The 25,089-nt window shown below is 39.6% G+C and overlaps 1 protein-coding gene across 1 annotated transcript; it reads right to left on the reverse strand.

Moving 5' to 3' along the window:
- Positions 1-332: 332 nt before the first annotated feature.
- LOC309451780 (riboflavin kinase-like) lies at positions 333-7,364 on the reverse strand. The gene is made up of 4 exons (XM_082075897.1): positions 6,811-7,364; positions 5,026-5,177; positions 3,586-3,688; positions 333-2,991 (listed from the first exon to the last, which is right to left on the reverse strand). Exons 1-4 carry the CDS (start codon positions 7,154-7,156, stop codon positions 2,861-2,863), a joined length of 732 nt encoding a protein of 243 aa, XP_081932023.1. The 5' UTR covers positions 7,157-7,364; the 3' UTR covers positions 333-2,860.
- Positions 7,365-25,089: the final 17,725 nt, after the last annotated feature.

A 25,089-nucleotide genomic window follows, 5' to 3' on the forward strand; every position in this document is an offset into this window, starting at 1 on the left:
GGGCATACTGCTGGCTCATATTCACCCAGCTGTCAATCAGCACCCAAGAAGCCAATTTTTTCAATCTGAATCCTAAAAGAAACAAGCAATTTTTGAAAGTTTTGCAACAAAGTGTACAGACAAATCAATTCACAGCTTCAGGCTGTAAGTTCTCACTAAGGCACAAGTCTCCAGAGTAGGGCGAGTTTTCAGACACACTGGGAAGGTTAAACATCTCACTACTCTTTTCTGTCAGTCTGGCTTTTTAGGCAGTCACCCCCACAAGGTTTGCATAAGACTGAGACAACCAGCCTTGCTATGTGTGTCAAAGGAAAGGAAATCTGCAACAAGGATAACTTTGTCAACCACAGTTCCTTTACTAATGGTACAGCGCAGCAACGTCAACTGAAATAAATACAGGTATTTGTATATAATACAAAAATATAGCCATTCATAAAATTCATACTGTGCCAGGAATTATGTCTTGAACTTCAACAGTTGATATATAACATTTTCTCTTAAATAATGCGGACAGGTACCCTCAGCCAAACGAATGTAATAACATTTTCTCTAATTTGAAGACAAACACACGAGGAGCAGTTTATTAGTTCAGTGTACCCATACATCACATTTCAGCTAAGATTTGAGAGCAAACTAACAGTTTTTCAAGTTCTCCTTTTACCATTTTTCTCTATCAATATCACAGTGGCTCTATAAGCAAATGGTGATTTTTTGATAGTAGGTACAGATTCATAGGTACAGAAAAGTATTTATCGGACAACCATCTTAAGGCACTATGGTTTCCACAACAGACACATGAAATTACTGGCAAAAAAACAATTTTAAAGACTGCTATGAGTGTGTAGCTACAGTACTATTGATGAACAACATTCTGTTTATATATATTTTTGGCAATACATTCAGTTGACTAGTGTGGCTTCTTTTTTCTTTTAAAAAAAGTAATAAAATATAAGATTTTGACATTGCTACAATCTCAAGAATGCCTCAAGTCTTTGCAAAAAAAAAAAAAAATCTCCCTTTATCCCTCTATTTTAAAAAGTAAAAAAATCCAACTGTCACTCTTGCAAGACAATTCTTTTACAGACTTCTCAGAAATACGTTTTCCAACATGCTAGATGGTAAAAGTCCACTCCTTTAAAAAAAGTTTGCTTAACTGCTGATAAGTACCCCACACCCAATTCTGTATTCCCTCTATCTCTGCTACCAACAGCACTGGTGAACAATTCATTTAAATGAAATCAAGTTCTTGATTTGCTCAAGACCCCTTCCTAATAATATCCCATGATATTTGCTCAAAGTTAAAACAATACGAAGTGAAACTAACATGCTGACAATACCTGCGCCAAAGACCAAAACTGCTACCTTGTTAAAATTCTCTTAAACCCAACATGAAAATCAGGATAGGACAAGGAGTAAATTCATAAAATTGCATGACGGAAACTGTGTTTTCCAAATTGCACATGGTAGTTCAGACACAGAACTACAATTGAGACATATCCACAGAATCATTTTGCATTTCGGAAAATGTTCCAGCCACATCACAAGCTGATGCCAAAAGATTATAAACATGACAAAATCACTGCAGCTTACCTAGGTCCACTCACTGAGTAGGGGATAGGAAAAAAAAAAAAAAAGCAAAGGAAAAAAAAAAGTAGATTTCAAATCACACATTACTTACTTTAAGAAGCATTTTCCAAACTAGTATCTATTCTGACAATTGCCCCTCTGTTTACCTATCCCTACATTTCAGAGTAGGACCAGCCGCAAATACTTGTAATAAATAACCCATACCCACTATAATGTTGATGTATTATTTTATGTATCCCCAAAGGCTTTCATTTCTGTATTGGTCAGCCAAAACCTTGGCTTGTACCCGCACTTGGTGCAGAGAGTTGATGAGATTTTTTTGTGCCTTATAGTAATGTCAATCTTGAAGTCAGACTTTTAATTGCCAGTGTAGTAAATAACTCCAAGGTTCTCCCCATTTTCCTATGACAAATGCCAACAGCATATAAAATGCAAAGTCACCTTTTGTTACCTCTTTTGCATAAAGGCCCAATGAGCAGAAGTCTTGTTACACTGTTTCTGCATCTTTTGTGCCTGAACCTTTAAAGTTTATCAACTTCCACATTGTCATTAATTTCTTGAATTTCAGTGAAACACTTCCTCAGAAGTAAACTACACAGGTCATGTGTTGTCATATGTACTGTCAACTATGAAGAACTATGTCTCAGATTCTGGTAAACTAAGGAACAACATTAATTTCCTACATCTCAAATAAACTTAAAATAAATAATTTCAATTAAAATAACAGCTTCAACCACCACAGCTGTGTAGTATATAAAAAAATAAGAACTATAGAGAATTAATATTGCTACTGTTACCTAATCATTGGCTTCCTGCACTACAGGAAATTTCTGACTCAATCAATAGCAAAATTTTCTAAGCTACTAGCTAAAATCCAGATGTAAAAATTATATAAAACTGAGAAAAGAGGTTGAAATAACATTCTGTATGTTAAAACCAGACAGTCTTCACTTAAATGAACAACTCATATCTTAGATTCAGAAGCGGCCGCAATTACTTTTGGTCATGTTCTGCATGTGTTTAGATCTCTGAACAACTGGTAACTTTATGATATACAATGTATCTTGTAAGCACCTAAAACTGCCTTCGGCTCCTTTTGCGTGACCGGGTTAAGGATGAATTAACACAAGGAAACTTAAATTATCATGTATGGTTGGTTCCATCCTCAGTTACCAAAACAGACATATGACAACAAAGTACCTATAAAAGCAGTGCAAATACAAAAGTTTCCTAACAGGGGAGGAAAAAAAAAAAAAAAGCAGCGTAGGTTTGCTCAGTGGTTGTTCACTGTTTTGCCTTCTGGCAGACGAAAGAAGTTATCTTCTTTGAGTTTAAGATGTTCTGGTAAATCTAGCTGTCTTTTTGCTTCTTCAATGTCTTCCTGAATTGCTGAAATGAGTGCCTCTGAAAAAGACAAGAATAGGGATATTTGAAAGTTGGTTTGAATTCTGAACACAATAGCAAGTGAAAATAAGGTGCACCACAGAATACCAGACAACAATCATAGAAGTAGAATTAAATTATTACCACAAGGTTTCAAAGGCTAAATTATTCGGCTTTAAAATCCGCCCCCCTTCTGTTTTTTAACATACCAGAGTTGCATTTTTCACTGTTATAAGCACTACCATCTCCTTGTTCCAAAAGACATCTTAGCAAAAGATCAACAGGGTTTCATGAACTGTTTCAACTTTAACAGAGCTGCATCTTAAAAAGAAGTTAACAGACTAGACTGACGCTTTTACAACAAGCCCCTGATTTTAAAGTTACTCCTCAGACAAGTGACACAACAACACCATTTTTAGTGTGATATGCTGGAAGATGTGGGGCTATGTTTTTGTTTTTAATTAAACCAACTTGTACATTTACCTCATTAAAACATTTTACCGAAATTTCAAAGGTTAACAGTTAAAACACCTAATAATGGAAAAAGAAGAAGTGAAGACTTGCATGAATAAGACAAATAAGAGATTAGTGTGAGCGATACCCTGTAATACTGACCTACAGAATCAAAGTTTTTTTCCGGTCGAATATATCCAGTTATGACTATACTAAGAATTTCTCCGTAAAAGTCATCTTTGAAGGTGTGGATAATGTGCGTTTCCTAAGGGAAGAGAAAAGTTGGTGTTTATGATGAACTTTAATTTTATTCCTCTCACTGTAAGGATGCACTTCTAATATTCCTAATTCAAATTTTACCCAACAGATACCAATAAAAAGGACATTTAGTTCAGCATGTATAATGCAAGATTAAAAGGCTAGGGCTTTTGCTTATGGTAGGAAGAAGAAGTGTATTTTGCATGGAATTTAAGAAATGTGATAGCCAAAAAAAAAAAAAGCAAAAACATGGCATTACTCAGGAGAAATGCTTCACCACTTCTCAGAGGTTAGATTTCCAAGGCAACAAATCAAAACCAAAGCTTAATGTTTCATCATTAAGTTGATGCATCTAAACGGGTATGAAAATTTTGATTGAAATAGTTGGCTTAAGGAGACCTTTTACAACCAGCTCACACAGAAACTGAGTGATAAAATTCAAGAAGGAGCAAAGGCTGTGACGGGGTTCTGTCTCATGCTCAAAACCATCCATGCACATCTCCCTCTTTAATGTAGGCCCACCCATAGCAAAAGCAGCAGAAATACCAAATGGAAAGCTTTGGATTACCTGCTCAGAAAAAGTTAACTACAAAAATTTTTAGAAGTATCTCTTTGCACAGGACAAGAATATTACAAGGTCTTCAAACATTTAATACTTTAGAAAGTTCATGCCTTAGAGAGTCATACACAAATAAAGTATTTTAAACAATTAAAACATAGCTCTGCAAGACTCAGAAAAAGCACCAGCACCCGACAACAAGAAAAAAACAGCAGTCACAGCTCAGGATTTTAACTCAACTCCTCCATCCTATTACTATGTACCTCTGAATATTTTTTTCTGTATATCAAGCCAAAGCACCTCATGTATGGATTCCAACATTTAAGAGAAGAACTAATAGAAAATCCTTACCAATTAAGATGCCCAAACATATCTTATTTGAAATGTAAATAGATTGCAGAGAACAATAGATAAGTATGTTCTAGTTTATGCTAGGGGTCTCGTAACCAGTTAATTCAATGCATTTATCAAGCTGATACTTAGTTAGCTATCACCACCATAACCAACCACAATTTCAGAAATACTGTTAAGTTTTTATTTTAGAAGTATGTAAGTAATGATGGAATAGAAAGAAGAAAATAAACTTTATTCACATACAGCTCTATACTCTCTGGTTACTAAGAGTATTTTCTTTTCACAATACAAACATATGGATATCAAATACATTTCTAAAAGCAAACAAATTTATAGATCTCATTTATGGATCAAATTCTGCTTATCTTATTCAAATTCAACATCTGCCTCTTTTATTACAATAAAAATTCCACACAAAGCAAAATTCTTACCACTGATTTCTTAATATTCTTATAGAAAGGATTCCATCCTATGCTCACAACCATTTTATGCACATCTCCATTTCCAACACAGGCCCATCCATAGTATATACCAGTAGACATATCAGATGGAAAGCTTTCAACTACTTGCTCAGAAAAGTTGGCTGCAAAAATTTTTGAAAATGTAAAGTGTGAGTGACACTGTGTAAGTCAAAGACATAAGAGAATCTTCAAACATTGAAAAGCCAAACTCTGCCTACATATTATTTACAAACATAACACTGATGATGATGCAAATGATGCAATGTGTCGTTTGGCAAAGTATAAAATACAAAACAGGTTCACAAAATTCAGTTCCTATGGTAATATTAGAGTTATCATGTAACTTATGCATACTATATTTTATAGTTATACACATTCTCTTCTGTGGTAATAATTAATAAACGTGTTACATATCCAGTCAAACATATTTCACTCTTAGCATAACCGTTTAGTACGGTGAAAGATAAGAAAAACATTCAAGTTTCTTCTGCTCTACAAAATAGCATCTCAGAACGATTTACTTGCAAGTTAAATAATTCCTTATGAAATAAAATACATAGAAATAAATGAAATTATTATTTAGTCACCTGTCAACTTTGGACAAGTTGCCTTTCACAGGCATCTGTGGATTTTGGGGATTTTCTTTGAAAACTACATCCCTACAGTAACATAAATCGCCTTCTGAATGAAACTAGACTTCTTGCAAAATTATTGTCCTCCTGCCTCCCAGATAAGTAGATCTCTTCAGGCAAACATCAAGTTGACTTGAAAGAATTTATAGTTACTGAATTTTCATCAAAGCTCACAAGCAGTAAAAACTTCCCTCTCCTATTCCCTTTACACCATTTATAAGTCAAAAGTAAAATGCAAAATTGTTAACAGATGTTGTCAGAAATCCAGCACCTCAAGATTAGTCTTATATAGTTTGTCTGCTACAAGTGGTGCAACATGACTGCTGACTTCACTGTCTGTTTAAGACAGGCCAAAATTCACTTGGATTGTACATCTTTATTTATATACCTGAAACAGAGATGAACAACAGGAAAATATATTTCTTTGCAGGCCACATCCACCTGCTGTTTTTCAACCTCTGCATTATTTCCATCAACCTTCCTTCCTTACAACTATTCCCTTTGTGAACGGATATTTTCCAAGCTTCCACACCACAACATCGTGCATGTGACCACTTATCTACATCCTGAACGCTACCGTGACGGTCATTAGATGCTCAAACCAACAGAAGAAAAAAAAAAAAAAAAAACTGGAAAAAACACCTCACAGAATGGGAGAAAAGTAACACAAGAGAGTACAAGACTCTAGGCAACGTAAAAAAGTAAAACGCCTGCCATAAAAAAAGCTAACACGGAACAAGCCAAGCCTTTTCCCAGAAGGAACGAGTCACGCCAGCGGCGCGGTTGTGCGTTCAGCGGGCCCTCCCACGCTCACGGGAGCTCAGTCCCCAGCCGGGGTCCCGCGGGGTCCCGGCAGCACAGCCGGGCGCCGGAGCCCCAGCGCGGCGGGGCCGTCCGTCCGCGGGAGCGCGGCGGCTGCCGCGAGACCCGCACCCGGGCTCTCACCGGCGGCTGCACTTCAGCCCCGCCGCGGCCCCAGCACAGGGATCCGGTGCGGACCACCGGCCCCGCGGCGTGGCCAAGGCCGGGCCGAGCCCGGCTCCTCCGCGGCGGACACCTCGCTGGTGGCCTTCGCGGGAGGTGTCACCCCCGCCACGCCCCGGCCCCCCGCGCCCCCGCTCACCGGTGGGGATGCCCAGCTCTTTGGAGCCCCTGCCGAAGCCTTTCACCACCTCCCCGCGGCAGAAGTACGGCAGGTGCCGCATGGCGGCCGGCGAGCGACAGCGGCCGTTGGGGCAGGCACGCGACGGCAGCGCGACCCACCCGCAGCTCCCAGCAACAGAGAAACAACTCTGCTGGCGCGCGGCGCTCTCCACGGCCTTGCTCTGGGCGCTACCAAAAAGCGGGGAGAAATCTAATGGAGCGTTCCGGTTTTCAATATATATACCGCTCTGACAAGCAAGCTGCCTCCCCGTGAGAATAGACTTGCCCAAGCGGCTATGGCCACCGCACCCATACCGCCTGCACATGCTCAGTCTGCCGTGCGGCTGTGTTGCTGGGCGCGGTGTTTCAGTTGCGGACTAAAGGGGCGCGCCTGGGGGCTCTGCCCGGGGCACCGCTACCCCTCCCTGCCTCTCCCCGCCGCGTCGGTTCTTGGGCAGCGCAGCGCTGGGGCCCGGCTGGCAGAGGCCGCTGCTGCTGCTGCGGCGGGTGGTGGCGGCCGCGGCCTGCCCGCCCGGCCCGGCAGGGTGTGAACCGTATGGGCTCGCTGATAACCCTGCTGCCCCGTCGGCTCCGCCTTACAGGCCGGGAGCCCGCTATGAGGCCGCCCGCACGGTCGTCGTCCTCCCCGCCGCGGTAGGCGAGACGGGGCGCGGCCAGCTTGTGGCGCAGAGCCCGCTCCCGGAGGCCCACCGCCTGGCGGCGCGGAACGGGCCGCTTGCGGGTCTGGGTGGTGTGGAGCGGGTTGTTCGCTTTGGGAGCTGAACCAGGGGAGGCAGCGGGACTCGGGGCGAGCCGCCGGCGGTGTGTCTGGTCCTGCCCACAGACCCTGCTAGACTCGCTCTCGTGGGGCGACCGGCTCTGGCCAGTCCAGCAGCCTTCGTGCAGTGAGAGCTGAACAGCAGCCACTGTGGCTGTTCAGCAGCAGTGACTGGCAGCTGCCACAGCTCACTCTTCTTACCTGAAAAGCTGCATCTCGCCCTCTGCGGCCGTGCACAGAAATAACGATCGTTTCTTCCTTGGTAGCGCTGGGTTTATCTTTCAGAAAAGGTCACATTCTTCAGAGCACAGCAGATACGTAGGAAAACTCTGAGACTAGATTTTTTTTTTTTTTTTTAATGTTATAGCAACGAAATGTAATTGCTTAAAAAAAAATTTACTCTGATTTGCCACCATACTCTCATCTCCTTTTGTGTCATTACCCCGGTAGTGTAAGGATTTCCCTGGTCAAAAAAAAGTGTCAAGACAAGGTATGCTCATCCTGTGTTCACTCTGTATACTTCAAGGAAAGTGAAAGGTATATCAGCATTTCCCTTCTTTCGCTTCCCATTTCCAGTTGTTCTTCATGTTGTAGCTGTCTTGATAAATCTCTTTAATGTCTTTAGCTGATTAACACTTTCTATGGCCCCAATCTAGCTCAAATAAACTGAGTTCACATGCATTCAAAACAGCATTATTGAGTGTGAAAAATGTCCATAATCTGCCTAAAGCACAGAGCATACAGCTTTCCAGCAGACAGTCTGTTTGTATCGGTGGCATATATGCCAACTGAGTTCTGGGGTCTCATTCAGCATTGCTGTGCTGCATGTAAGCATAATTGTGTATAAACACATATCTGTATCTAGAAATACCACCAAAGTCCTTGAAGTGGATTTCTAATCCTTCTCTCATCTAGAACACAGTTGCTAATTTTACCAATTTGATACAAGTTACAAAAGTATTTCTGGACTGCTTCTAATTCTCTTAGCTAGCTTTTAAAAGGGAAAAGCAGTGTAAACACCTATGACTTGTGCTTACATCTAACTGCATTCAAAGTAAATAACTTTTAAAAATGGGAACTGTCTTGAGAAACTAACTTATTTGTCATACAATAAAACATTGAATGCTACTAGTTTGTGGAAGCTGTGGACACAAGCTGTTTTGTATAAGAAGGCCAAAATTTTTTTTAAAGTTATTCTCCCTCAAACTTACTCCTTACTTTTGCCTCCCCCCCCTTATGCCAATACCCTCTCCCCGCCCTGTCATTTTCATGCTAAGATTTAAATTAACTACTTCAATTTGATTAGCTTTGACTGACTTAACAGAATCATTATATACATAGCTGTAGCCAAGCAACAGAGTAGTGGTGGTAGTATATATACTTAAGAAGGAAAAATGGGAAAGATGTCCTAAGTATGCTACTACTACTGCATATATTGTGTTTGGCTGTCTCCCAGCCTATAGTTGCAAAAAGGGTTTTCAGCATACTTCCTAATGGAAATGTCTTGGATATTAAATCCAAATCCTGAAGTTGTTACATAGTTGCTTAAATAATGACAGACCATAATAATTGAAAAGGTGATCACATGGCCATTGGAGTTGTTAGTTTATTTCAGCGGAAGAGCAAGAAACAAAACAAAACACCTTATATTTTCCAAAATATATTTTGTCCTGATAGTAATGAATTATGCATCTGGTTATAATTCGTATTTAAGGACATATATATTTATGGGGTTTGTTTTGTTGTGTTTTTTAATGAATACATCTTTTCAGAAAAAAAATGATCATGTTCTTCTGATGTCCACAAGATGGCAGGCAATATCTTCTTTCTTAGCATCTGTAGGTTTGAGCATAAGGTTTACAATCTTCTCAGTAACAGAGAAGACCTTGGGAAACAATCAAGGAAGTATTTAAGAACTGTGTGGTTAGGTAATTTCACAGAAGTCTAACTGATGACTTTTATCTCATTCTATCAAATAGTTGTGAAGTTAATAATTTAAACCAGCCATCATGATGGACTGCTGTGATTCAGCTAAAACTTAAGCCATCCTTGATACTAGACATGTTTTTCCTTTGTTATTAATTGAACCTAGTTCATATTGGAGAGGAGGATCTTGGATGAGTAGAATTTAGTTACCTGTACTGAAATTTAATAGTAGTCATGTTTCTTCCAAAAGTGTCATCAAATTTTAATTATGAGCATGTCTGCTAGGATTGTCAGCCAAGAGAAGGGCTGTTTGATAGTTCATACCCGCAATGAGAAAACTCAGGCAGCTAGGAAGGAACTTTTGTTCCCTGCTTATGCTACTCTATTTACCACTATTGTTGTTAGTTAAAAGTGTTTAAATATTTTTCTAGTTTACACATACAGCATAGTAAACCAGGATAAAGAAAACAAAGCATGTGTTATGTCATCAGTGTAGGGCCTGTGTCAGGTTACTTGACTGAATATAAGCTCGTCATACTAACCAAAGTTTTATGCAATACAGAATATACACAGTTTTCCTTGTTTCATAGTAAAATCTATGCCTGCATCATATCACAACCCTGTGCCAGAGTCCCTGTCTCCTGCTGCCATGCTGCAGAAGAGTGCATTCTTAGGCATGGCTTAAGGTGGGAGCAGGGATATCCTGTTTCCTCTATGTAAGCTGGGAATAAATAAATAAATAAATATACATCTATCTGTCTGTCTGTCTGTCTGTCTATCTATCTATCTATCTATCTATCTATCTATCTATCTATCTATAAATCTTCTGGATACTGGGATGTTGTAGGGCTGTCTGGATACTGGGATATTGTAGGGGTGTCCTAGCCAAGCTGGAAAGTCTGTTTACACCAGGCTTGGTAAAATATTCAGGAGGTGACTCAGAGAAAATAGTATCATGTAGTAAAACTAGTAGCATTTTAACCAGCTCCTTGGAAGTTTCCATTCCCAGCCTGACAAAACTCACATTGATTCAAGAGTTCAATCCAAGGACACTCTGGCATGCCTTACTTTTAGTGGTCTGAAAACAGGTGGTGAAATCAGAGTACAAAGATACATACAAAACACTCTTGCAAGAATGTCTAATAAACACACCTGCTTTTAAAATATTTTTTTTTTTTTGTATTTGAGTCTGGAATACCAAGCAACAGAAGTTTTTTGTCTTGCTTTGTTTCCGCAGTCTGAAGTTTTGTTCTCTTTGAAAGGACCATATTCTTCTAGAATAAATAACTGCAGATTAATGTGATGGCTAGCAAGATTGCATTAGCTTACAGTGAAGCAACAGATAGTATCAATGTCTGCATAGTAAGGCATAGCTGATATTATCTGCTGAACAGTTTCTGCTAATTGTAGAACATTCTAGCACCTACAATGTGTATGTTACTAAACGATGTGTGAGAGACAAAGCTTGTTTGATTACTTACTGATGCAATTCAGATATTGCAGAATTAGGATATACAGATGTAGAGCTTGATGCTTTTTGAAAGCTTATTTCTATGTGTTATGTCTATATGTCAGTTATATCTATATGTCAGTAATTCCCTCAGCTTTTGGATGACTATTTCTCTTTTTAGTGCCATTTCCACACCAAAACCTCCACTGGCTTCTTGAAAAATGCACAGCACTGCTTTCAACTAGTTTAACTGCATCCTTGTCTCTGCACAGCGTTGTATTGTGCCATGTGGACATACTTCATGGCTGGGGCTTAAAATTATCTAAATTTTGAAACTGCTGAAGAACCCAAGCTTTTTTCTGCAAAAAGCCTTCAAATGTATTTTACAGCCCTCTCTATCTGTCTGTTTTTCAGAAGTAGGTAATAGGTGTCTTGGATTAAATAACTGTGGTCTAAATAGTCCTGATTAGGCTGAATCATAATCATATCCACCTGAATGTCAGGTGTGTATCACATACTTTTTTCTAGCTACAGCTGATATAGATCAAAATGTTTGTGACCAGTCTATCACTTACTATTAAAAAAATCGAATCTTTTGATTTATATTTCTACTGCGCTACAAAATGAAAGATACAACACAGTGTGATTAATGGTTTGGTACAATCTTCAAGAGAATCCTACCCACAGGGGCTTTGGTAGCACAAGAAAAGTAGTACAGGGCAAGGCATCTCAGGCAGCTTCCACCATTGAAGATGATGAAATAAGGCTCTTATGTGTTTGAGAGTGTGTGTTCCAAAATACCTTGCATTTCTCAACAGCCAACAGAGATTGCTACCAGGAATCCCACAATGAAATGTAGAAGAACGAGACTGGGCACCTCAGCGAAGTAGGTTAGAAGTTCACTGTGTTGTAATGAGTTGTGCAATGCTTTGCAAATGAATAGATGTAGGCAACTTGGAGGTTAGTGTTGAGCTATTTCTGATCAATGTTCCTGCAGAAACAGCCTGTAAGAAGTATTAATGTGTTACAGAAGATAGTTAGCTGAGATCTGTTAAGAAAGTCACAAACAACTGCATGAGCAATGGATTTTTCATCTTGCTAAATGTGATAAAAGCCAGGAATAACTTCATTTCAGATTTTGATGAATCTGAGTAAATTATGTTTCTGATGAGTTGAAATGCAAAAAAAAAAAAATTTATACCAAAACGTTTTCTGACCTAGAGCTTAAGTACTACCTGACTCTTAATTCCCACTTTTCATGGAGGAGAATAGAAGGTGAAGATGCAAGAGACTTACAGAAAAGGTCAATCTCTCAGAGGGAAGAGCCTGTTGGAAGGGCATAAGCTTAAGTGGGAGTGAGTACAGCAATAAAAGGACCAGATGTTTGATGCTTAGGAGATTTCAAAAGTTTAGGAACACTTGACAAAAAAAAAAAAAAAAAAAAAGTGCCAGTTTATCAAAACTGTCGGTCTTTACTGCAAGGACTGGTTTCACAATGACATGAAGAATGAAAACTTGAACAAGTCACCACTGGATTAATTCATGGAAGTTGTATTTAGAAGTGCTGGGAAGAACAGTACCCTTTCAAAACCACAAGGAGCATGTTGCCCCAGTGGTAGATTTGCTTTTTTATGTCCAGGAATATCTTGCATAGGCCCTCACCTCTGTTATCTTTATGGAAAGCTGAAGAGGCTTTGTTAATTTTCAAGCTACAAGGGGGAAGCTTTTTCATCTATGGAACAGCATTAGAAAGCAGAAGATGAAAATTATTGTCATAGAGACTGAGATTGCATGGGGGGAGGTAATGAAGGAAATGGCTGCAATGTTTTCCCTGACTGCTAATTATCAGGTTTTAGGATCATTTTCCCTTCCCTGGGCTTTCTGTTACAGCTTTTTTTCACACACTAAGCAACAGCTGAGCAAACAAGGAAAGTTCTGGTGAAAATTTCTCACCCATATCAAGAAGCAACATGTTAAAGAAGAAAGTAGCCCTGCTGCAATACTTAGAATTGAACTATTAAATCAAATTCACTTCATCTTGTAACTCCTCCCAACTTCTTGGAAATTCAAACCCTTTCACCATATTTTCTTTCTCCTTTCCAGTTTGTTTGGCTTTTTCCTCAGCAGCATGCAAAATATTGTGTTCATACCATTGCAAAAGTGGCAACAATGCATGTGCCACAGAGTTGGATTTGGTGAGTGATAGATGCCTGACACAGAACTGCAAATGAGGAGAATATGTCCTTTGGCTCAAGCATGTTATCTGGTAGTTTATATCATCACTTGGAAGTTTCTACTAAATAGCTTTTTGTAACTGGGATATTAGTCTTCTTCCATCCACTTTTGCATCACCAATTTGTCTCACAAGGCTCCTTCCAACATGACACCTGCTCTGCTTTTTTCCCCAAAATAAGACCTGCTGGTTTCCAGTGAGTTTGTTGGTGGATGATGAAAACTGACTGCTGGTAGTAATACAGGAAGCTAACTCACGTGCTGTATGTGAGGTCTGACAGAGCTGCTCTCCAAGCTGCTGCTGGGTCATTTTGTTTTGCCCTAAGTGTAGCAAGGCTTAATGATCTGAATAAAGCAGCTGGTATGTTTACTGCTAAATTAATTACTTTGTGGAAGCACTGTGTGTATCTCCCTCAGTTCTCTGAGTTCAGCTGCATCCATCAGAAGTGGTAGCAGTGATGGTTTGTTCATTGGAAGTTATTATATAATTAAAAAATCACTTCTTTCCCGCCCCTCTTCCCAACAAACAAACAAACACACATACAACCAACTGACCAAAAAACCTCACACAAAACAAAACAAAACAAAACAAAACAAAACAAAACAAAACAAAACAAAACACCAAACCAATATGATTTTACAACTTCCATTATTCTACTTACTTTTTCAATTATATCTTGAGTTGCAAAGGTTCAAAACAGCCCATCTAACCCAGTGTTAGATTCATGTGGAGATGTTCTAACCAGTTTTTCTGCATTATTAATATCACTACCTCCTGCACTTGAATTGCTCATTTTACCCCACACTGTTTACTTTGACAAAGAAACAGCAGTGGGAACCTGTAATTTATGCTACAAAACAGGTTGAAAAGAAGATTCTGTAGAACCCACTTTACATTACGGAACTAATTATCCCCACAAACTCAGGGTTTTTCATAGCCATCATCCATGTAGTATCAGAAGGTTTAATAGGGAGATTCATATACTCCTTTGTTGCTAAAAAAAAAAAAAAAAAAATAAAAATCAGAGATTAGTAAATGCCCTCATGAATTTTGGCAACCTTGTACTCATGTTTGGCAACCAGAATGTACTAACCTGCAATGGATATCTTGAGGTATTGCAAAAGGTTCATTTGTGAGTGAAGAAGGGCATCAAATTCTGGAGTAGTTTGAATAATCTTCCACTTCCTTCTTGGACAGAAAAGAAGAAATACTCTGTTTAGTTTTCAGATTATATTTTCTCACATCAAGCGAGCAACTTCAACAGTCATTAACTGCCACAAGAGGTAAGTAAGAAGGTGACACAAAAGCATTCAAACTGCTTTGTCTGACGTTAGAGCATATAAAAAAATTGAGCAAACTGACATTTTCTTCTTCTCTTAAAGAGAAATCAATCCATGGAAGAGAATCTGTACGAACATCTATTTTGAACTACACTTTTGTTTCCATGCTAAATATTTAATACATTTTTATTGCCCATAGTAGGCCTGTTAACTAGAATATAAATTTCTGAACCTTGGAAGAACTTTATACTGAATGACCCAGATGTTTGATATATTCTGAAAAAATCTTTGAGAAGCTGCGAAACGTTTTTTCTAGCCTTTTGGTTCACCACACTGTGGTATTCCTGGCAGCTGCCTCCCCACATCGCTCCTGGACAGGCAACTCATAATGCTCTGAAAGATCAAATTAGAAACGAAGAAATGAACAAGGAAACAATCTGAGGATAATGCTCATACATAAGAAACAAAAGTAACTTCATGAGCTGGTTGGTTTCACTGTATCTAGTTTCATTTCAGAGATGGGTAAGCCCCTGGCCTTATTACTTACCACATGGGGCTGAGACTTTGTATATGTAAGGTTCAGATTCAGTGTTTGTGGCCTCTCCCAATTCAGTGAGAACACTCAGTTGTGCAAGTTTTTCTCAATGTTAATGACTATTACATTTGGTATCTCCCATTCGCTGTCACTGCAGCCAGGTGGAAAGTGCACAAGGCTGGACATGGAAGTTCAAGGAAGATCAGTACCTCTGTTGTTCTAACCTGTCTGTGTTGGAATTTAATCAGTTTCTTTATCTGCTTTTTTTGTATCTTTCTTACAGACTCGTTCCAACAGCACGGATTAGTGGATTAATAGAGAAAATCCTAACAAAAGGACACTTTACCTGGGCTCTGAAAAATGCTGCCAAGTTGCTATCAACTTCTTTATGCTGGTTGGCTAGTTTTTGAATGAATGTCAGCACTATATTTAAACAAAGAGAAAGTCAATGTGGAGTTGAAGGCCCTTCCATTTCAGTCTTCAAAATATTGGTAAACTAGGCAGTTACTTAAATGTTATCCTTCACTTTCTTGACAAATAATTCTGCTTAATTACTCAGAATTTCTAAAGTTAAGGTAATTACTTTTGCATTACTAGACATTTTATTTATATATATATATATATATATATATACACACACGCGTGTGTATATATATATCCATATATATATATACACACGCGTGTGTGTATATATATACGTGTATATATATACGTGTATATATATACACGTGTATATATATATACATATACATACATACATATATATATATACACACATATATATATAAATTTTTATTCAATCGATTTTCAGTTCTGAACCAATTTCTAAAGAATCAAGTCTGATACAGAGGAGGTTCTCTAATGTGATCTTGGTTCATTAGTAGAATCTCAGTATGTTCAGCATTAACTGATGTGATTAATACCTACCGCTTCACAAGTAGAATGTGTAATACAGTATTTTGCTGTGGTAGGAATTAGGTGGTTTGTTTTTCTTTTTGACTTTGCTTTGAACATAGCTGTTGCTGTACATGTACAGGAAGGGAGAGAAGCAGGGTGAGTGGTATGTGGTTGGTTCTTTATTTCTGTGAGAACACCAGACCAGTTTCCCAGAATGGTCTATCAATAGCTTAGGCATCTTTGTACAGAAAGTGGCAGCAGTATGCCAAAGAAACAAACTGCCAACACTGGACTTTACTCTGAGCTTTGAGTGAATATTTACATGTTTGGGGATCAGACCATAAATTGTCATGAACATGCATTGAGATATTACACAGAAGGTGTCTGCAAGAAGCAAAGCTTGCAAAAGGTTTGGACAGTCATGTCAATGACTGCAGCAATGCAATATCTATGCAGAACATTTCATCAGCTAACCTCAGAGCACTTCACTGAGGAAATAATTGGCCTCTTTATTTAATTCAGAAACTATGGATACCAAAAAACCTATACATCAGGTACTCTTTCTTCTTGGTTCACATTAGAAATAAATGTTTGCAAAGGCATGGCTCCAAGATGCGTTATTAGAAATAATTCTTTATATTTACACAAGTGCAGATTTTCAGATTGAGATAACCTATGGTTATTTCTTATTCCTTTTCTGGTGTGGTGCTAGAAAAGGACAGGCTACAAGTCTTCTCACACTGAAGTTTTTTCACATCAGATTATTGAAAGAATAGTGATTTGCTTGAGTGACTTTCTCTGCTGCGTTGATTTATATTGCTACGGCTTGTTGGTGTCTGCTTGAATAGAGGTTTTTAGCCTCTTTTGTTTATAATCTTCATTTTCCTTATTTTAGACAACATGCAGAAGAAAGTATTCTCTCAGATTACAGGATTTTTTTTTTTTTTTTTGGTAAATTAAAACCTAAGTGCATCGATTTCCATTGCTGGTTTAAACCTTTTTGGTGAACACCATCCTAAGGTACAGAGAGCAGCCAAATGACAGATAAACAACATTAACAGTAAATAAAATCTCAAATAAATAGATTAATACATGTGAGCCAGGAAGCCTTTGTGTAGGACAATTGAGTCTTTTTGAGGATGCACTTCAAATCCTCATATGTGGATCTTGAAGGAAAATGGTTTTCTTCAGAGTGGCAACAATTCTGCTTCCTAGAAGAACTATGGAAATGACTTTTAGGCATGTGCCAGCAAGCTGGGACACAAAATCACATCAGAATATTGTTCATAGTATTTTTCACTATGAAACCTTTTTGCATAAGATAGTGAAAACCCCTGAATCTTGCTTGGAAATCAGGCTTGTTTGCTTATTTTTGTGTTTATTTGTCTGTTTTACAGACCTCTTATTTATATATTAATAGAGTTGTTTCACTGTTTTGAGAGGTTATCAGCAGTGTAAAAATCCTCTGGACTTCTCACAAAGAAGTATGTATGGTATTTTTCAGAAGTTTATTTATTTTGAGGACTCAAAACCTTGTAAGAAAACAGGGCTACTCTTGAGGACATACTACAGTAGTGAGAGCAAGAAATGAAACCCTTTCTCAGAAGATTTACTTGTAATTCATCAAGAGATAAATGCTTCCTGCTTTTTTGATTGATTTTTTTTAATATTTACATTTACCTCTGCCACAAAACACCACCACCTATGAACACTACATGATAAGATTGGGCTTAGGAAAAAGAAACATCAATGGAAAAAAAATCAGAGAGATCCAGCAGGAATTTTGTCGCTCAGGAAGGCTCAATGGAGCTGCTGAAAACAAATATAAGAAGAAAGTTGGTTTGTCCTGGATATTCAAGATTACTTTAATAGTTGATATGTAAGTGAAACCACATGTTTATCAGACTGTACTAAGGAAAGGTACTGATTATTTTTGACCTAGAAAGTATGAAACGGTTAAAAGGTATCAGGTATGAAGAAGAAATTTGTGAAGTTCTTACAAGAGTCCTCGATTTTATAGGCAATCTTGAAGTCCCCGTGAACCTCTTGTTCAGCATCTATCTGTGACAGACATGAGATACTCAAACCAGAACAAATGCTTACTCAGAACACAGATTTAAACTTAGAATTAAAAAACGAGTGGTGAATTGCAGAATATAAATTGACTAGCCTGTAATTAGGACCCCACATTTACCCTCCAGGGCAGAACAATAACGAACTACATGACCCAACCACTAACTCTTGGGAACATAAAGAAACAAGACAGATTTGGTAACTTAGATCTGCAAATCAATAGGATGAGTTTGGAAAAGGCACTGTGGAAGACTGTACAAAGTGTGCAATAAAATACACATCCCAACAGTACCCATTCTTTTGATGAAATTGCTACATTTCCAAGAACTTAAAGTATCTACAAAAACCTGTGGACAACGATGAAGTTCCGAATAAAAACTGAAAGTATACTCTTACTCTAAAATACACCAGTACTGATTCTAGGGACTATTCAATAGGCAGTTGTATCTAGCAATATGAATAAAACTGTTGTGAGTTATGGTAATGTGCATTTTATATGATTAGGTGATGTCTAAGCTTACAGGAAACTGACAAGCGATAACTAGACCATATAATGGGACAATTCTTGCTATAGGTTTATGTGTACTAAATATACAAGTTAAACATAATCTTGCATTGCAGGAAATACGCAGCTGCCACCTAGTCCATGTAGGGAATTATGTGGATGCCACCTCAACAGGGCTTGGCCCTTGGTTCTTGCTCAAAGATGAGTCGTGAATCCACTGAGTAAGTAAGTGGTTTATTTATCCGACGTGCAGAGCAGCTCGAGCTGGGTGCCTCCAAGTATGGACCCCCATTGCAGACCACGCATTCCAACAATTCCCTTACAAATTTCCCAAAATGTACCACCTGTTACCCAGTCCCCAACTCCAAACATTTAATTCAGGTTCATTTGCTTGGTCACTGGGCTGGCCTTCTTCTGAAGTTACTACATTCTCTTGGAATTATTTCCTTGGTCCTTCTTCATTCTGCTAGCATCTGCCAATGTCAGCTAATTTTGTGATGCTTTATCAAAAAGTCTACTCTCAGACAGCTCTTGCAGCCTAATGCTTCAACTATTTTAGCTTCTAGTGCTAAGTAAGGCTATTAATCCTAATAATTCTTGGCACTTGGAAATACACAGATTACAATTTACTTAGGGAATGGAACACCTAGTCCACTAATGGAAAATATTTGTCTATACATTTTATTCACAGGCGACATAATAGAAAAGAACTCCCACAGGAGTACTGGAAAATGCATGTATTCGGTTCCCACACTTCTGCAGTTTCTCAAGAATCAGGTACTTTTGTGTAGGTGTTGTACTGACAGACTGACTGCCCAGAAGGACAGAGCAAGACATTCTGTTTCCAGCAGAGCAAATTATGGTAAAAAATAGCCTACTTCTTGAAAAATATTCAGCTGATCCCAGGTAACAGAGCAACCCTGCTATAGAAAAAAAGGAATACACAATAACAGTTAATGTACAGTGAAAGTATAACTGAAAGAAAATTCAGAAATAATGAAAGTACTGCCTATTTCACAGAAAGCAGACAAAATATCATAAAAAAAAAAAAAGTAATATGTGGAAGTGATGAGTAGATGTTGAAAGCCTGATGATAAAAAAGGACCGAAGTAAAGAGGCAAATGCTGTACCTATAAATAACATCTAAAGTAACTGTAGGTTCATGGTCCTAAGCTGGCATTAATTTGTTTGGATATGCTGGGAAAAAAAGTGTTAAGATGGGATTTTTTTTCCCTTTTGTCTAAAAGTAGCAATATGAGACAATATAGCATGAAATCATATTGACTAGGTATGTTATACCAAAAACCCTGAAGTCTGCAACATCAGCAAAATGCACAAAGGAATCTTAGCACCAGACAACCAGCTTATGTAACAACTGACAGCAAAATACTGTCACTGTAAAAATATTATAATGAAATCAAAGATGCTACTCTTGTGATGTAGGATCATGTTTGTTTATCTAGCAAAACAGGAACACAAGGGACTATAAAACTGTTTATAGTGGAATTTTTCCTCACAGCTATAACAACAGACTACCCTCAACAAAGGGAAGGAGAAAAGAAATGAACTGAGATTGAAAGTTTGGGCTATTAAATAAGTCCATAGTTGATGGAAAATCAAAGGAAAAGCTTGAGCAGAGTATTAGAGATACACAGTCTGCAGTTCTTTCAGAAGAAGCGTGCACTTAGAATACCGTAAAGCAATTATGACACCAGCCTCTGAAATTCATGAGGTGTTTTGAAAGTGTAGAGGAGAAATAAAATCAACTTAGAGGCTAGTTCAGAATTCCCGGTGTATACATAGGCATATGTATGTGTGTGCATGTATGGATGGATATATGTATGTATATCTTCATATTTACATACGTAATATTGGTATTGATTTATTTTTACCCTGGAAGGGGGGATGTTCTAAGACAATGGTTGCTTTTCATAAATAAAATACAGAAAAGTTTGAAAGGTTGAAATTTGCCTAACTTGTTAGTGTTTTAGGAGGACCTTCACTGATTATCGTTGTGGTTAAAATACTGGATTTGCCAGGCCACACCAGACTCCTCCAAAAGAAGCCAGCAAGTGAAGGAGTCCTTCATTCCCTGTGCAGACATGTTAACGCCAAGCCCGCTTCTCACCTCTTCAGTACAATCAGCAAGTTACACTTTTTAATTGGATTGGAGTAACAAAAAGTAACCTAAATGGTTCAATGTGGTTTACTTTGCAAGGTTGGGGCCATGGAGTGGGAGAAGAGTCCAGGGGATGCCTTGTGCTGGACACAGCTGCTTCCAGATGGCCCTAATACAAGACACAATATGCAGACCCTGTTGGTGACAGTGGTAACACCTCTGTGATAACACCTTTAAGAAAGGGTAAAAAGTGCTGCACAGCAGCTGTGAGATAAAGGAGTGAGAAAAACATGGGAGAAAGAGCCCTGCAGACACCGAGCTCAGTGGAGCAGGAGGGCAGGAGGTGCTCCAGGTTCTGGAGCAGAGATTCCCCTGCAGCCCGTGGTGCAGATCATGGTGAGGCCGGCTGTCCCCTGCAGCCCAGGGAGGTCCATGGGGGAGCAGAGACCCACCTGCAGCCCAGGGAGGACCCCACGCCAGAGCAGGTGGATGTGTGCCCAAGGAAGCTGCAGCCAGTGGAGAGCCCACAGAGAAGCAGGTGGCTGACAGAAGTTGTGGGCTGTGTGGGACCCACACTGGAGAAGGCTGTTCCTGAAGGACTGAATCACACTGAAGGACCCACACTAGAGAGTTTGCGAAGGACTGTATCCCATGGGAAGGACCCATGCTGGAGCAGGGGAACAGTGTGAGGAGGAAGGATCATCAGAGGAGCTGTACCACAACCCCAATTCCCCATCCTCCTGTGCTGCTCAGGGGGGAGAAAGTAGACAAGTCAGAAATGAAGGGGTGAAACTGAGCCTGGGGAGAAGCCAGAGGGGCTAGGGGAAAGGTGTTTTTAGTTTTGTCATTGTTTCTCACCATTCTACTGTATTTTTAATTTGCAGTAAATCAAAGTAATCTTTCCCAAGTCAAGTCTGTTTTGACCATGATAGTAATTGGTAAACAATCTCCCTGTCATTATTTCAACCCTTGAGCTTGTCTGTCTTATTTTATCCTCCCATCCTGTTGAGGAGGCAGAGTAGGAGAGTGGCTGAGTAGGCATCTGGCAGCAAGCCAAGGTCAAACCCATCACCGCGGTACAATGAGAGGCCCCTAACTTACTCAGTATATGTTTTACAGTTAGTTTTGGCTACTCAAGGCTACAGTCCACTCCACGCTATTTTTGATTCTGTAATCAGTGCTAACTGCCAGCCAGTGTCTTGGAAGCAGTTTGTGCTAGGATGGCCCTGATCATGCAGTACTAACATAGTTTATTCATATTAAACCTATTTTAAACTTACCTGAAAAATCCGCCTCCCAAAAAGTGTGATGATTTTGTGTAAACACACAATGGGTAAAATGAAAGAGTATTTCTGATATATATTATAGATACTTTGAGGAAGAAAATATGGCCTTCCCTTATTACCTTTAGGCATGAGCCCTGGCAGCCAAGAGGGCCACCCGTGTCCTGGGTGCATCCAGCACAGCATTGCCAGCCGGGCAGGGAGGTGATTGTCCCACTCTGCTCTGCACTGGTGTGGCCTCACCTGGAGCACTGTGTGCAGGTCTGGGAGCCACACGATAAAAAGGATAGAAAGCTACTAGACAGTGTCCAGAAGAGGCTACAAAGTTGGTGACGGGTTTGAAGGGGAAGCCATATGAGAAACAGCTAAAGTCACTTGGTTTGTTCAGGCTGGAGAAGAGGAGATTGAGAGGAGACCTCATGGCAGCTACAGCTTCCTCACAAGGGGAGGAGGAGAGACAGGCACGAATATCTTCTCTCTGGTGACCAATGACTAAACCCAAGGGAATGGCAGGAAGATGTGCCAGGGGAGGTTGAGGTTGGACATTAGGAAAAGGTTCTTCCCCCAGAGGGTGGTGGAGCACTGGAACAGGCTCCCCAGGGAGGTGTCACAGCCCCAAGCCTGACAGTGTTCAAGAAGAGACTGGACAACACCCTCAGGCACATGGTGTGAACTGTGGGGTTGTCATATGCAGGCAGAGGATTTGTTCTCGATGATCCTTGTGGGTCCCTTCCAACTCAGGACATTCTCTGTCTCTAGAGCTATGTTCATCCCTACAAATGTGTACTCAAACCTATCAGAAGACACTTTGTTCCAAAGTACGCTACAATGTGCTTCAGCTGCATTTTCTTCAATGGGGTGGGATGTCTCCTTTCTGTCAGCTGTTTTGTGTTAAAGTGGTTTTGGCAGCTGTGACTGTCTTCTTCAAACTTTCTGTTCCACACACAATGTTTGCACTTCTGCAACACCTGCCCCTCCCTCAAGCTTATGCTGACTCTCAGTGTTCAAGAGTTCACCTTGAAGATGAACTTGAAGATTAGGATTATTTTTTTTTTTCCCCTACGGAGGCACAGAACAAGCAGTGTGGGGAATCTGAGCAAAATTTAACAAGGGAAAGTGTAGAGTCCTGCATCTGGGCAGGAACAACCCCAGGTTCCAGTATAGGTTGGGAAATTACATATTAGAGAGCAGTGTAGAGGAAAGGGACCTGGGGGTCCTGGTGGACAACAGGATGACCATGAGCCAGCACTGTGCCCTTGTGGCCAGGAAGGCCAATGGCATCCTGGGGTGTATTAGAAGAGGGTGGTTAGTAGATCGAGAGAGGTCCTCCTTCCCCTCTACTCCGCCCTGGTGAGACCACATCTGGAATATTGTGTCCAGTTGTGGGCCCCTCAGTTCAAGAAGGACAGGGAACTGCTGGAGAGGGTCCAGCACAGGGCAACAAAGACGATTAAGGGAGTGGAGCATCTCCCTTATGAAGAAATGCTGAGGGAGCTGGGTCTCTTTAGTTTGGAGAAGAGGAGACTAAGGGGGGACCATATTAATGCTTATAAATATATAAAGGGTGAGTGTCACGGGGATGGAGCCAGGCTCTTCTTGGTGGCAAACAATAATAGGACAAGGGGTAATGGGATCAAGCTGGAACACAAGAAGTTCCACTTAAATTTGAGAAAAAACTTATTCTCAGTGAGGGTGACAGAGCACTGGAACAGGCTGCCCAGGGGGGTTGTGGAGTCTCCTTCTCTGGAGACATTCAAAACCCGCCTGGACGTGTTCCTGTGCGACCTCACCTAGGCGTTCCTGCTCCAGCAGGGGGCTTGGACTAGATGATCTTCTGAGGTCCCTTCCAATCTCAAACATACTGTGATACTGTGAAGAATGTTAAGTCTATTAAACTTTACAAGAAAGGGCAATATAGGGATGCTTACAGAAAACATAATACAAATTTCTGGATTGTAGTAACTCTTTCCTTAGAGAAGGCTGAAGTAGTAAAGGCACAGTCTCCACATTAAGAGACCTTCAAGCCCAAGCAGGATTCAAACTGGGGTTAGGATCCTCTGTCTACCCGAGGTCAAATACTAGGATCTAATATCTTCCTAATGTTAGGCCTGAACTATCACAGGAAACAGATATTGGGGTTACACTTATTAGAGATAAAAACTCAGACTAGGGATCTTTTGAAATGGTTAGCGGAGCAGCTATTAAAATTACAAAATGCTAGACCACTGTCCAGCACTTTTCCTTTTCAGAAAAAGGAAACTTTTGCTTCCTTAGAACTGCTAAAACTGAGAAGATAAAAGAAGGAGCAGTAAGCATTAGGTTTAAAAAAATCTTTGCATCTCAAACTTTTGACAGAGTATAAAAAAACTAGGGTCTTTAAAAATGTTTTATATTCTTCACATTTTCCAAGAAAAAGCCTAAAAGACTGGTGGCAGCTGTCAAATGACAAATTAAATACAAATATTAGTCTATAGCGAGCATACCTATGAGACAGATCTCCTCCTAGTGGAAATATATTTAAGCTTCATTCTTCTGAACCGTAACTATGTAAATTTAGCCATACACAGAAAACTGTTCTTGAAACTTCCTCAATTTTGTTGTTTCTTTCTATGCCTTTTTTTCTCACAGGTTTGCTGGTCTTATCATGGCTATCAAATACTCATGTACAAATTGATTCTATGCAAACCAACCCAGATTTACAACAAAATAATTATGTATTTTAAATCTCCCGCACTTGTGACTTGCTTTTTGTTCACTTCCATTTATCTTTTGTCTCTAAGTTCCACTTTTCCCATTGATTATTTTAATTCCTCTGTCAGTACTTACAAAATTGTGAATGGCATATCTTTTTTAAAATTTTATTTTATTTTTTAACTTAATTTTGTTTCAGAGCTACCAAACACATACAGTCACATCTCTCACAGGGGTATCACCTAGGAGGAAGGACAGCTTGTGGACCCTGTCAGCTCCATATTCCAGCTTCAAGGTTAGAAGAGCAAAAACTAGATGCAAATCCACTTCATCCATTTTGTTTCAGGATCAGATGACAAAAACTATCCGTGAAAGGAACTGAAACACAGTCTTTGAAATTTCACAAAGCTGCAACAAACAGATGATAAGACCATTCCACTGAGGATCACAACCTCTCTAACCATGTCAGTCTATGAGGAACTCCACATT

This window comes from Streptopelia decaocto (genome assembly GCF_964273445.1).
Source record: "Streptopelia decaocto genome assembly, chromosome: Z".
NCBI classification, from domain to species: domain Eukaryota; kingdom Metazoa; phylum Chordata; class Aves; order Columbiformes; family Columbidae; genus Streptopelia; species Streptopelia decaocto.

Bases quoted from the DNA above. Each gene is read 5' to 3' on its own strand.
- LOC309451780 (XM_082075897.1), bottom strand. From the start codon at position 7,156: ATGTGCAGGCGGTATGGGTGCGGTGGCCATAGCCGCTTGGGCAAGTCT. The intron at 5,178-6,810 runs GTGAGCGGGGGC...AAATTTTTGCAG, and splicing joins AGAGCTGGGCATCCCCACCG to CCAACTTTTCTGAGCAAGTA. The intron at 2,992-3,585 runs GTCAGTATTACA...TGTCTTTTTCAG, and splicing joins AAAAAACTTTGATTCTGTAG to AGGCACTCATTTCAGCAATT.